At 40.1% G+C, this 13,673-nt stretch overlaps 1 protein-coding gene across 1 annotated transcript in view; it reads left to right on the forward strand.

Moving 5' to 3' along the window:
- Positions 1-7,338, forward strand: part of LOC149067053 (neuronal acetylcholine receptor subunit alpha-7-like) — a 145,742-nt gene extending 138,404 nt beyond the window's left edge. The window contains exon 9 of the mRNA XM_089252965.1: positions 4,533-7,338. Within this exon, the coding sequence (XP_089109091.1) occupies positions 4,533-5,000 (468 nt within the window). The 3' untranslated portion in view covers positions 5,001-7,338. The remainder of the gene's footprint in view (positions 1-4,532) is intronic.
- Positions 7,339-13,673: the final 6,335 nt, after the last annotated feature.

Here is a 13,673-nt window from a genome sequence, read left to right on the forward strand (position 1 = left end):
CCCGAACTTCAAGTTATCTATTTCTTCCTATTTCAGCTTCCAAAAATGCTTAATTAAAGCTGGGGAATTTCTTCGATGTACTTTATGGGCACATAATTAATTTTAAAACAACAAAAGTGTATGGATTTATGCAGTTGACATTAAAAGACAATACGGAGATATTAATTTTCATGCTTGAGAAGATATAAATAAAAAGTTGAAATCCAATTATAGGCATATCCAACTCAAAAGTAGGGGTCCGGCTAATTACTTCATATTCAATTATATCTGGGCTTCGTATATATCTCTAAGCGAACTCAGTATTTCAAAAATCGAGAATTCAATAGAATTTTTAAGACTATTGATGTGGTGGAAAACCCCACTAAATTTCCGTATTTCTGCAGTAAAATCGGAAATTTCAACACTGATTTCTGTGGGATCATCCTTTTCTTGACCCTCAATGTGATGCTGATGATGATTATCACGTCTATTCAAAAAGCCTCATTACTGGGAGTATTGAAAATGTGGCAAACCATTATAAAAAGGCATAAACTATTATACATACAAGCAGCGTCAAAGAGGTGACAAACTATTGTAAATTCTTATACAAGTCTGAAACGTAATGCTAGGGAACCACGGTAACCAAAGTAAACATTCCGATAGCAATTGTTGAGGCCCAGAAACCATTGCTGCCCGACAGGTTTTTGCCCATCTGGGGCATTTGTCCTGCTCGGACGAAATTTTGAAGTAACCTATCGTAGATCTACAAAATTGTAGATTTGTATAGAGAACACACACATACAGAAATTTTATATACACTGCTCAAAACAATTAGGGGAGCACATGGTTTTGACAAAATTACGCAAAGATACCGATAAGTAACATAAAATGAATCATCCATGATTTAAAGCCTAGCAGGAAACGGAAGAAGAAAATTTCATGCAAATCAAAGTTCATGACGTCAAAATCCAGAAAAAGGAGATAAGGGCAGAAATTGGGTTGTTGCAGAAACGTCTGTTTTACTGCCGTAACTGTGAAATTCGATTGCGCAGTATTTTTTTTTTGAGACAAGGTGACTTGAGGATGTCTCAACAACGTGATTTACCGGAATCCATGGCATGGCGTGTTATAGGCAGACTGGAATCCGGGCAAACACAACGTAGTGTCGCGGACGCTGTTGGAGTCGCCAGAAGTGTTGTTGCAAGGCTGTGGAATCGATTCCAAGAAACAGGAAATGTTAGACGTCGACCCGGACAAGGTCGGCCACGCGCCACTACAGCAACTGATGACCGATATATACGGTTAACAGTCCGTCGAAACAGAACATAGAATGCTACGCAGCTGCAAAGATGGTTGCTTTTGGCAACAGGACGAAGGGTGTCCAGCCAAACAGTACGTAATCGGCTTCATGAGGGAGGGCTCTATGCACGTAGGCCAATGGTCTGCATTCCGTTGATCCCACGCCACCGTGCTGCCCGAAGAAGATGGGTTGCTGAACATCAAGATTGGGAGCAACATGATTGGAGCCAAGTGCTGTTTACAGACGAGTCCCGATTCAGTCTGGAGTCTGGAGTACCCCGACGTGTTCTGGTATGGAGAGACAGGGGTACTCGAAATAACCCCGCATTCGTTCGTGAAAGGTCACAATACAGACGAGCTGGTTGGATGGTATGTGGTGGAATCAGCATAGGCGGACGTACGGACCTGCATATCATTCGGAATGGCACTTTCACGGCCCGAAGGTATGCAGACGAGATACTGCGACCTCATGTCATCCCTTACGCTGGAGCCATTGGAGATTCCTTTGTTTTCCAGGATGATAATGCCCGACCGCATAGAGCTCGTCTGGTGGAGAACATGCCTGAAGCTGAAACAATACAGCGTATGGAATGGCAAGCGTGCTCTCCTGACCTGAATCCAATCGAGCATGTTGGGGACATGCTCGGACGACGCATTGTTGCGTCGGCGACCATGGCCGCCTGTTACTGTCCGAGACTTGCAGATTGCACTTCTTGAGGAGTGGAACAGTATTCAACAAAGTCTGATCGATAACCTCATCGCATCCATGGCAAACAGGTGTGCAGCAGTCTTAGCTGTTCGAGGAGACCACACGCCCTATTAAAACTCATGCATCATGTCTAAACAGTACTTTTTTTTATCGTTTACATGTAACCAAATTGTTGCCCTTAATCATCTTTTCATGTTTTTTCCATATTTTCAAAGAATTAAATCTTAATTCCAAATTTTTTAAGTCTTTTTTTCCTGTATTGCGCATTAATACGCGTGTACTATCCATTGTATGCCAATACGTGGCTGTCTCGCACGGTTTTCTTCACTTTTTTGCTTGCTCCCCTAATTGTTTTGAGCAGTGTATATAGATTAAATAAAATTAAATTTTCATTACTAAAAAAAGTACATACAGTTGTCCCTGCTTAATCGGATAACGGAGAAAGGGATATCCTGCTTTTATAGATAAAATCCTCCGGCACATCAAAATTTCTTCCATACAATGTTAAATTTCCCCGCTTTATATAATAATTTCAACGACTTTTCCCAGCTGAATCGAATACATCAGCAGTTAATACACATAAACCGCTATAGACATGATATTTTTATTGAAGAATACCTTTAGAATCAATGGAAAATATGTTAATAAGTTATGATAAATGCGTTCGAGAACCGTTATTAGCTTCAAAGTACTCAAGTTGTTTCACAATACGTACATTTAATTATTTTATTTTCTGTTGAGCCAATAGAGGGTGCGGACTTCCCTAATGAAAAATAAAATTTTAGGTATCGTGACCATTGTAATCTATTTGTATAAAATTGATTTTCTGTGTGTGTTCTCTATACAAATCTACAATTTTAGATCGATCATCGCCAACTTTTGCATGCTTACCGAACGGGCTCCGACTTGAAGGATAGGCTATTTTAAAAGTTCGTCAAAGCTGGGCCAAAATGCCCCAAATTGGCAAGAAACTGTCTGGCAACAATGGTCCCGGGCCTCAAAAATCACTTTCGGAACGTTTACTTTGGTTACCGTGGTTCCCTAACATTGCGTTTCAGACATGCATATGCCTTTACAATGGTTTGTTTATGCCTTTTTATAATGGTTTGTCACTTTTTCAATCCGTCCAGTAATGAGGCTTTTTGAATAGGCGCCAGAATCATAATCGGCATCACTTTGAGGGTCAAGCACAGGGAGATACCCATAGAAATCAGTGTTAAAATTGCCGATTTTACTGCAGAGATGCGGAAATTTAGTAGGGTTTTCCCCCCCACATCAATAATTTTTAAAATTGTATTGAATTCTCGATTTTTGCAACATTGTGTTCGCTTAGAGATATACGAAGCCCAAGAGATGAAATATGAAGTAATTAGCCGGACCTACTTTTTTGAGTTGGATATTCATGCGATAACATTGATTTCAACTTCTTATTTATATCCTCTGTTGTTTTAAAATTAATTATGGACCCGTAAAGTACATCGAAGAAATTCTACAGCTTTAATTAAACGTTTTTTGAAGCAGAAATAGGCAGATGAATAATAACTTGAAGTTCAGGGGGGGATCAAAATACCTAGTGCCCCTTAAAAAAAGGAAAAAATATATATTCATTTCTACGTTTCTTTAAATCTAAATTTGTTTCTTTCATGAGTCGCGTAGGAAGTCGCCATATTGGTTAACTTGGACACAGTTTGTATGTCCCTCAAAGAAAGAGGGAGATATCATGTGATCCAAAAAGCCTCATTGAAGAAAACCCGGGCAACGCCGGGTAATATAGCTAGTTAAATATAATTTTCATTTCATTTTTGATGTGCGATTTATTTGAGAAGCTTTATTAATATTGATCCTTCATCAGTTTTCAATATGCAAACTATGCATAACCTTGAATTGAATTGTCCCTCCCATAATCGGTTATTGCGTGGAGGAATCGTTGATATCCCATTGACGCTATCTAGTAGATGAAGGGTGCATAAAGGCCCATCTTTACACCCCGTATGTTTGCTTTCAGATTTAATTTCTTTCCCGACACATTCCCCAGTGCGTCATCGCTGCTTGTTGCATTTTTTCAGAATTTGAGGATCGTCGACTGTCAAAACATCAGATTTCTGTACTTCATCAATCAGCTTATTTCCCTGATGTCATTCCATGTGACTTTTCTCTATTTTCCCGGATGAAAAGTCTGTTTGAGAGGCATCGCTTTTTTCCCTTCTTCAAGCAGCGACAGGGGCACTAGCAGAAAACATATAAATAATAATAAGAGGTCGTAATCTGCATTTATTGCTTTGTATGTATGAAAGCGTAGATATTTCGAAGGATGTCATAAACAGGTCATATTTATACGAATATACAAATACAATTACAACCCCACAACAGGCAAAATGGCCAACGAGGTGGCTGAGATCCACCTATACTTCTTATATATATATATATATATTGCTCTTAATTAAAAAAATGTGGAAGTTTCTTATGCATCCGTAGATAGATTAGTTTGTAATGGACATAACCAACGGGTGGTGACTAACTTGTTGTTTATTTTTGCGTCTATAAGGTTCGTCGGCTCTTCCTGTTATGGCTGCCGTGGCTACTCCGAATGAAGCGTCCAGGACATAGTATCACGAGGAAAGACCTCTTCCGTACCACGAAAGTCAAGGAAATCGAGATGAAAGAACGTGCTTCCAGGAGCCTCCTCTCGAATATAGTAGACTCCTCTAGCACAAACGATGAAGATTTTCGACCTTCTGCCGGCTACGCAAACGTTCTGGTCGGGGGAGCGACGCCCAGTCCTGGATCCATGATTCATACGTGCACCAGGGCAGAGGCGGAGCTATCAGCCATCCTAAGAGAAATCAAAATAATTACCGGAAAAATCCGTAGTGACGACGAAGACGGCGACATTATCTCGGACTGGAAATTCGCGGCTATGGTCGTCGACAGGATATGTTTGATATCGTTCACGATATTCACTATACTGTCTACCATGCTGTCACTCGGATCCGCTCCGCATCTGATGGCGTGATTCTCTGAAAAATACGACAGAAATGACTTTCCATCGAAGATGATGGAAGTAAATAGACGAAGCTTCGCAAAATATCCGCGGTACGTTTTATGCGCAGGAAAAAAAATCTGTCGCATATAAACGAATGCGCATGCTTTAAGGATGCAAATGATCCTAGGAACTCGATCATATTGAAAAAAAAGGTGCAAAATTGTGACACGGCGCAAATACACCGAAACTATCCTACGTAAAAAAAGAAATTATATGCATTTAAATCTGATATTTGCCTTATAAAAAAACATAATTTTTTTTATAATTTGACGTGATTCGGTAGAAAACGTTCAGTCTATTTATCGTTGAATATTATTGTATTATACGTTAATAATTATATTGTGTGTGTGTTCGAACTTCAATCAAAGAAAAAGATTATTGGATAATCATCACGCGAATTATGCGAAACCATTTTTTAAAAAATAACATCGTATTTACAACTAAATACTCATTTCTAATTGTTTCCCACGAAATCCCTAATTTTCCCTTTATGATATCAAATTTAGTACAAAGACTATCAACTAGAAGCGTTTCTTTAGAGACAAATTCACAGACTTTTTTAAATACATAAATGTTTACGGAAAATTCCTTGAACCATAATTAAACCATAGACGCAGTATTTGATGCAGAAAAATTCACACTTAAAGAAAATTCATCGACTCACAATTCACCGATGAGATAATTCATCGCGATAGTATTAGACGGATATTATATTCCTAACATACTTTGACTACTATAGAATTTTTAATTACGCATATTTTTATTCCAGTTCCATTAATAAAAGTTAGTGAAAAAACAAACAAATGATAATTGTAGTTAAAGCGATGATATTGCAAGATTCATCACCGTTTATCGACATCAATAAAATATCGTAAATGTAATGAATTCTCATCATTGTTAAATTCATCGATATAAATGAAATGTCGTAAAATGATAAATATAGTGAATCTAATGATGAACTGCTGTCATTGCAAAATCCATCGATATTCATCGACATCATTTAGATATAGTGAATGTGATGATGTACTGTCATCGCAAACTTTATCGATTGAAAATTCACCGTCAAAATTTCACCACCACATGTGCTACATTGAATTTATTAAATTGAAATAAAAATTAATTATGAAAAGTAAGAACTCTATCGTAGCGCATTAGGTCTTTAATACACAATAATCCATTCGATAGATTTCCTGCTGTAGATTTACATTTTGATGAATTGTTCTCACAGAGTCGATGAATTTTTTTTTATGAATATCCTCATCGGGTGAAGCTCTTCCCTTAAATAGTTCTCGTTTAGATGCGAAAACGTTCAAGAACTGATCCTGATAAACGTTCAGTTTCAACTTACAGCTCAACCGAAATTTTCTGCCGCTTTGAAATGAACACAGCCATGTTAACTATCCTAAAATTAAATCTAATCATAAAAATTTTACGAACATCAAGCGTTTTTCAAATTTGTATATCTCAACTCATGGCGATGGATTTCTCCTAAATATGCAAATATTTTATAGAGGCCATAGTCTAAATAAATGCGCTTATGTAGCATGTACACTTAATAATTACTAGTTGATGATCTAATTCCCTTCCCTTAAAATGAAGAATATTCTGTTTTTGAAATCAAAACTATATACGCAATTTACATTAATTAGAATTTCAGATGCATTTAGAGATACTATTAGAATTTCAAGGAAAATTTATTTGGACAGACATATATTGCGTCCTTTGGACGAAACAAAATGGGAAGCAATCAAATCGGAATCACTGTTTTATTCCACTTCCGGGAAACAGAGAATTAGCGTGGATAGAAAAGTACAAACGCTACGTATGCAAGACGAATTTATGAACGCAGTGCAATTTCGAAAATCCTCCCACCATACCCTTAAAATTGTAAGATAAATAGTTACAGTTTTACATGAAAAATCGATATTTTTATCCAAATAATTTAAATTAGAGACGCGTTTGTAGGATCTTCTCTGTCTATAAAATTTACATATTTAAATGATCGCCGTAGACTCCTGTGCGCGAATCCAATTACATTCTCTTGCGATATATATATATATATTTATGTGTGTACAGTAATATATACCGGCTCTTCTCGGAGTTGTGTAAACGTATTTCTTGGAGTCGAATGCGCTTGTTTTTATATTTATTTATTTATTCCTACTGGAAACAATCTTCGGAAATTCGAAACATCTCCCACCTTGAAAACTAGTACATATGCTGTCGTTTCGTCTCTCTCCAAATTTACATTTTATATACGTATGACAATATAACTTTGTTCAAATAAAGATAGATTTCTCTTCACTTATTCAGTGGTGTATATCGGCTTGGTTCTCTGAATATTGATTTCTCTGTATCAGCGCCATCAACGGTAAGTTTTATTTTCTCCCAGTTCTCTTACTTAACCGAGAAGGAAATATCTGCAACGGAGGAAAAATTTTAGAAATTCCGACACAATGGGGTTGCCAGGTTTTCGAATCACAAAATACAGACACCCCCATCCTTAGCTGATACTATTTCTCTAAAACGGAACAAAGACATCTAACCAATCGTTGCCAATATGCACTCAACGATAAATTAAACTATTATCAACGTCGAATTTAGATTTTAAAAAAAAAACGCTTATAAGGGGACGTCGCGTAGGAGGTGCGTCTCTTTTCCGTGAGGTGACGGAATATCCCCAATCACTTGATATTGGAGGGGTGTCCAATGTATACACGAAACTACGGAACTTAACGAAGAAACCTTTATTTCGAAGCACACTCAAAACAGACAACCTTCCAGGACGGAAGCCACATTCCAACTCACGTTCTCTTCTCTTGGAAGATAGATTTTCTCTTCTCAACTTCTTTTAACAACGTATAAACAAACAAAACGCATTAGGTGCTGTAAGGCCACAGAGAGTTAGTAAAAATATCCATACTGGGAAAATAGATTCGTTACAATCTCCCCCTCTGGCTCCGACGACGCCTCGGCGAGGAGTCAGTAAGAGCCATCTCTCCTTTGGGAGTAGTTCCTGACGAACAGAACGGGAAGCTCCGGGCAACTGCTGACACTCTTGTCTCAGGTCGAAGTTCAGTTTTCGAGTCACACCGGTTCTGGGGACGTCGACTAGGGTTCGGATGCACTTTTGAAGAACGCCACTCTCTTGGGGTCCGGGTAACCACGGTTGTGGTCTCAGCATCTCGTAATGGAGTCAACTCCCCTTGGAATCGGTACTGCTTGACGGGATTCAAGACGAGTTCATGTTTCCTCCCGTTCAGGAAATCTTCAGCTTCCTGAGTAGATTCAACGTTTTCACTGATCTTATCCAAAACATCATTCCCACTTTGGGACTCGCGGAGAGTCCGTGAACTCTTCTCCACTACAATGAAGTTGAACAGCTCACACTGCTTGGCTCCTTTACCAATTGGGCTGGATAGCTTATCGGTGTGGCTGCCTGGACAGTTACGGGCAATATGACCACGATTTTTACACTGATAACACACTATCGGATCCCAACATCTTCGGGCAACGTGTCCACGTCGACCGCAGTTATAGCAAGCATGCCTTTCTCGCAAGGTCGAGCGAGAATTTGAAACACGACACTTTTCGTAGTCTTCTCTAGGGCCACCTTCACAGCGGTGTACCCTGTCATCACCACTCTTGTTGATCTGGTGCTTGAGAAAAGATCTTCCTCCCCCTAACTTGGAGCATCTATGGGATTCTTCTGAGAAGGAATAAAGTTCTCGCTGCTCGATGAAAGGTAACGGGCCTCCCCCTGGCTTGAAGCATCGCTTGAACTCCGGCGGGAATGAATCAAGTTCTCGTTGCTGAGAAGTAAGGTGGGTACCTTTATCTTCACGAAGTCGACACGAGGGTGACTCAGCAGGTAGTGCCAGGAGAGCACTACTTTCAGATGGGCTTTCGACGAACGGATGTCGCTTCTCAGGAGCTTCAGAGAAGTACCACTTTCCTTGCGGAACATCCAGGACGATACCAGCATCACTGAGAAAGTCGGTACCGAGAAGGGTTCGGTTTTCTCTGGCCTGTGGTAGCACCGTCATCTCGGTGGGAATCACTTTACCTTGGACGTTAATGTCCACAGTCGTAGTTAGGACTTCGGCTCTACGAGCATATCCATCGGCTAGTCTCATAACGATAGTCTTGCTGTAAAAGAGCAAACCATGTTCTTGTAGGAGATGATATAGTTTCTCCCCTGCCACCGAATGTGTGGCACCCGTGTCAGCACACACTGCTCCACGCTTATGACAGATCATGACTTCGATAGCATTCCTTTGACGTCTCTCGGTTGAGAAACTGTAAAAGTCCAAGGCGTCGACACTAACTTCTGGGGTGTTCGTGGCAGGGCTGCACGTTCGACATCGGGACTTGACGATACCAGGTTCTCCGCACCCGTAACATCTTAGGATATGACTGCTACTGGCATCTTTCGATTCCGTATTAGGATGGGATGATAAACTGTATAAGTCCAAAGCGTTGACACTGGGTCCTGGTCTATCCGTTGGAGGATTACACGTTCGGCATCGGGACTTGGTAACACCAGGTTCCCCACAACCATAACATCTTAAGACAGGATGACGTCCTGCATCTTCCGATTCCGGATTCGCACGTTGATCAGAATGAAAGTCTCTTTGTCGCACTGGGGACCTAGGGGGTTCATGTTGCTTTGACAACAACTTCTTCCTCTCGCATTGGATCTCGCTCTTTTTGTTTCGAAGGTTATCATAAGCATCAAGCTTCTCCACGATTTCATCAGGGGTAGTCCACTCACTCCAAACATCCAGAAAATGTTCTTTTACTTCGGGTGGAATCCTCTTCTTCATCTGATCCGAAATCATCAGATCTTTCAGCTCGTCAAAGTTGCTAATGTTCAGTTCGGACAGCCAGCCTTCGAAATAACTTTGGATCTCAAAGTGATAGTCCTTCCAGGTACTTCCAGGTGATTTTCTGTGAGTAGAGAAGAGCTGCCGGAACCTTTCCGCACTCAGCTTGAAACGGCGTAAGAGAACCTCCCGGATGTGGTCGTAATCATGAGCCTTATCTTCAGGTTCTCGAGCAATGAGTTTAGCAACTTCATTCGGCAAAACTCCCAGCAGATATGCAACCCAGTTCACCTTCTCCACTTTCAAGAATTTTAGTTGTCTTTCAAACAACTTTAGGAATAGCGACATATCATCTTCACTCGGATTGAAATTCGGGATCAACCTCTTCACGTCGAACTTGGGCTGATCGATGAGAGCGACGGATGGCTCTTCTGCCGGTTGCGAGAGTCGTTGAAACTCAAGCTGCAACCGCATCTTTTCAAGTTCAAACGAACGTTCTCGTTCCTTTTCTTCGGCGATCCTAGATTGTTCCTTTTCTTCGTCGATTCTAGCTCTTTCCTCAGCTATTCTAGCTCGTTCTTCTTCTCTTTCCTCAGCTATTCTAGCTCGTTCTTCTTCTCCCTCTCTTTCTCCGATAATAGTAGCCAGCAGGGATTTCACGAATTCTTCCTCATAACCGGAGGACTTTGTTATTATGTGCTTGAGATCTACTACACGCGAATCATTCGGAACTTCCTCTCCTAATTCTAGAGCGAGTAGGATCAAATCACGTTTCTTACCTTTGGCCAAGTACGCCATTTCGATTTTAGGAGCTATCAGGAACCTCACAGTTGATTTCGAATGTCCGTTTCGTACTGCCTTGAGTTCGAGCCACGACGTTGGGCGCCACTTTTATAAGGGGACGTCGCGTAGGAGGTGCGTCTCTTTTCCGTGAGGTGACGGAATATCCCCAATCACTTGATATTGGAGGGGTGTCCAATGTATACACGAAACTACGGAACTTAACGAAGAAACCTTTATTTCGAAGCACACTCAAAACAGACAACCTTCCAGGACGGAAGCCACATTCCAACTCACGTTCTCTTCTCTTGGAAGATAGATTTTCTCTTCTCAACTTCTTTTAACAACGTATAAACAAACAAAACGCATTAGGTGCTGTAAGGCCACAGAGAGTTAGTAAAAATATCCATACTGGGAAAATAGATTCGTTACACGCTTATAATTTGAGCTATTTTTTTTAAATCCCGAATTCGTTCCTATATTGCTAGTGAAGGTGTAAGCTTATACACCAGTATATATATGGTGGATTCTATTGACAACCAAAAAATTACAACACGTGATTCTTTGTCAAAAACTAATATGGAAAATTGTTTTGAAATTTTTTGATTCCACCAATAATTCTGGAATTATAACTCTGATAAAAATGATTACGACACTTCCAAATCCTGTGAGCGCAGTAGCCCAGGTCGATAAGATACTCACCTGAAGTACCAAAGGATGTTTAGAGGTACCGCGAGTTCGATACCCGGTTCGTCCTTGTCGGAAACTTTCCTGACGCAGGGGTACAACAGGAAAGGTGACATGACCACGGAAAAAGATTGCTACCGCAAGGGAGTCCCACATAGAGGGGGTAACGCACCAATCTCTCGGTGAGTATAACACAGGCTGCCGTTCGGAATCGGCAATAAATTATAGACCACCCCGGTTCGAATTATCTCTGGTGTGCAAAAAATGACCGAGGTGCGAAAAAAATGATCAAATGATCCAAATCCTGCTTAAATCACCGAACTCACACCAAACGTATGTATAACTTGACGTTTTCAAGCTGAAACGAAGCTGTTAACCACTTTACGATGAAGGACGTAGTATTGCGTTCAAGCACGAATGAAATAAATTCAAAAAGTTCTATTTTCTTTCCTCTCTTCTCATCACCGTGAAACTTTGTTGCAACTCTATGAAAGAAAGTAGTTTGTTTTTACCTTGCCGCTGTGGTGGTCGAGAGGTCATAGTGACGGACTCGCATCGCGAAGATTTCAGACCCCACCGTCGCCGCAGTGGTGGTCGGCTGAAGGTGGTGTTCTGCGGTCCCCAACTTCGAGGCGCGAATGCGAGCCGATCTCCCCGTTAAAAAGTATCACCGCAGAGTGCAACAGGCCTACAACGGTACAATTATTCATTCATTAAACTTCACTCACTATTACTTGAGAAAAAACTCATAGTTTAAAAAATTGATTAAAGATGACAACACTACAAATAACAAGCATTTCACAGAAACAAACTTCACGGAAGGTTCCTTATACGTCCACACACATTCCAACATGTGCCAATGCGTTAGAAGTTCCGCAGAGGAATATGGACGAGGTGCATGTGTCTGGTTTAGTAGTAGTTTGTTTTTATCTCCGCGATGTATTCTACTACATACGTCTGAGAGTTAAAGGGAACACCTAGGCCAGGGTAAGTATTACAGATAAGGGAGAGGAAGAGATAAGAGTATATAAAAAATAATAAGTATTATAACTCTCTGTCTTATACTTTTATGTATTATACTGTTTTCCTCTCTCTTTCATTTGTTTTTTTCCCCTACTTTTCTACTTTTTATTTCCTTTTTCTAACATGCAGTTAGTTTAGGACAAGGTTACCATATTTATCGTCGATTCATCAAACAGAGATCATTCGAAAAAACCTACTTAGGAAGTTGCCTTGTCTCTGGTGATGCCAAAAAAAAACAAAAAAAAACGTGTTTCTAAGTACAATATTCACTGAGATATTCAATTTCGAAAAACAGAGGAACTTTGGGAAAAACAGCGTTAAATGCGGGTAAAACGGTTTTTTCTTGTTTTTGTTATACTGATCAGTTATTTTGTTAATAACTCTGATTCTTAATGGGACACATTTTCTCATCCCTTTTACTTTGCACCTGCTGAAAATCCGAACAAAGTGAACTGCCTAATACATCATACTGCTACGATTAGATCCAGCGACACAGCATTGTTTTACTTTAGCATGTGGTTACATGACCACTCTTACCAGACGCGAGGCCCGGTGAGAAAATAATTGCTGGGCTACACACACTAACTTTCTCACTTGGTCACCCACCTGCTCATTCATCAACTGATTTTCGTATTCGATCTGTCACTTGCTCACGGTCTTGTTCAGTTGCTCATCCACTCACTCATTTGTTCATTCACTCACTCACAAGCGTGAATACGAATATCCCCCGCATGGTTATGCTAGCGCAAACACGTGAACAAGCATGTTTTACAAAATTCGTCGAAGCCGCTTGTACAATCATGAAGCTTCCGCAAAATTCTCATACAAACGCTCACAAGCATGGATGTAGAAAAATAAATTCACATGCATGGTTTTTCAAGCTTGCAGTTACGATTGTGGGAACCTCAACTGGAGTATAGAAATAACGGGGAGGAAATATTCTCTTCATAGGGTTACAAGAAAGCTTCGCTGTGGTGAGCAGAAACGAAAGAAAACACAGAAACCTGGACTGAATTTATTTCGCTGGCGTTTGGGCGAAATATTTCGTCCGTAATCGTAAAGAGGTTAAAATACCAATTATACGAGCGAGTTAGTCCGAGTCGAATTCATGAAATTCAAATCTTTGATGGGCACCGGAATTTCCAACGATTACGAGGAAGAAATGCATTAAAATTAAATGAAATGAGTAAAACTCGACTTAAAAAGTGATCGTTCGAGAGTCGTTTGCCAAGAGATTTTACTAAATTACTTACAAGGGAAAGTACATATAGTACAGTTACATGTAAATATTGTGTTTTCCGAAAGCAATTATTTCATCCTTTCGGGA

This window comes from Pholcus phalangioides, unplaced genomic scaffold (genome assembly GCF_987345545.1).
Source record: "Pholcus phalangioides strain wild (caught in Gottingen) unplaced genomic scaffold, Ppha-v1.0 ptg000031l_1, whole genome shotgun sequence".
Taxonomy (NCBI): Eukaryota; Metazoa; Arthropoda; class Arachnida; order Araneae; family Pholcidae; genus Pholcus; species Pholcus phalangioides.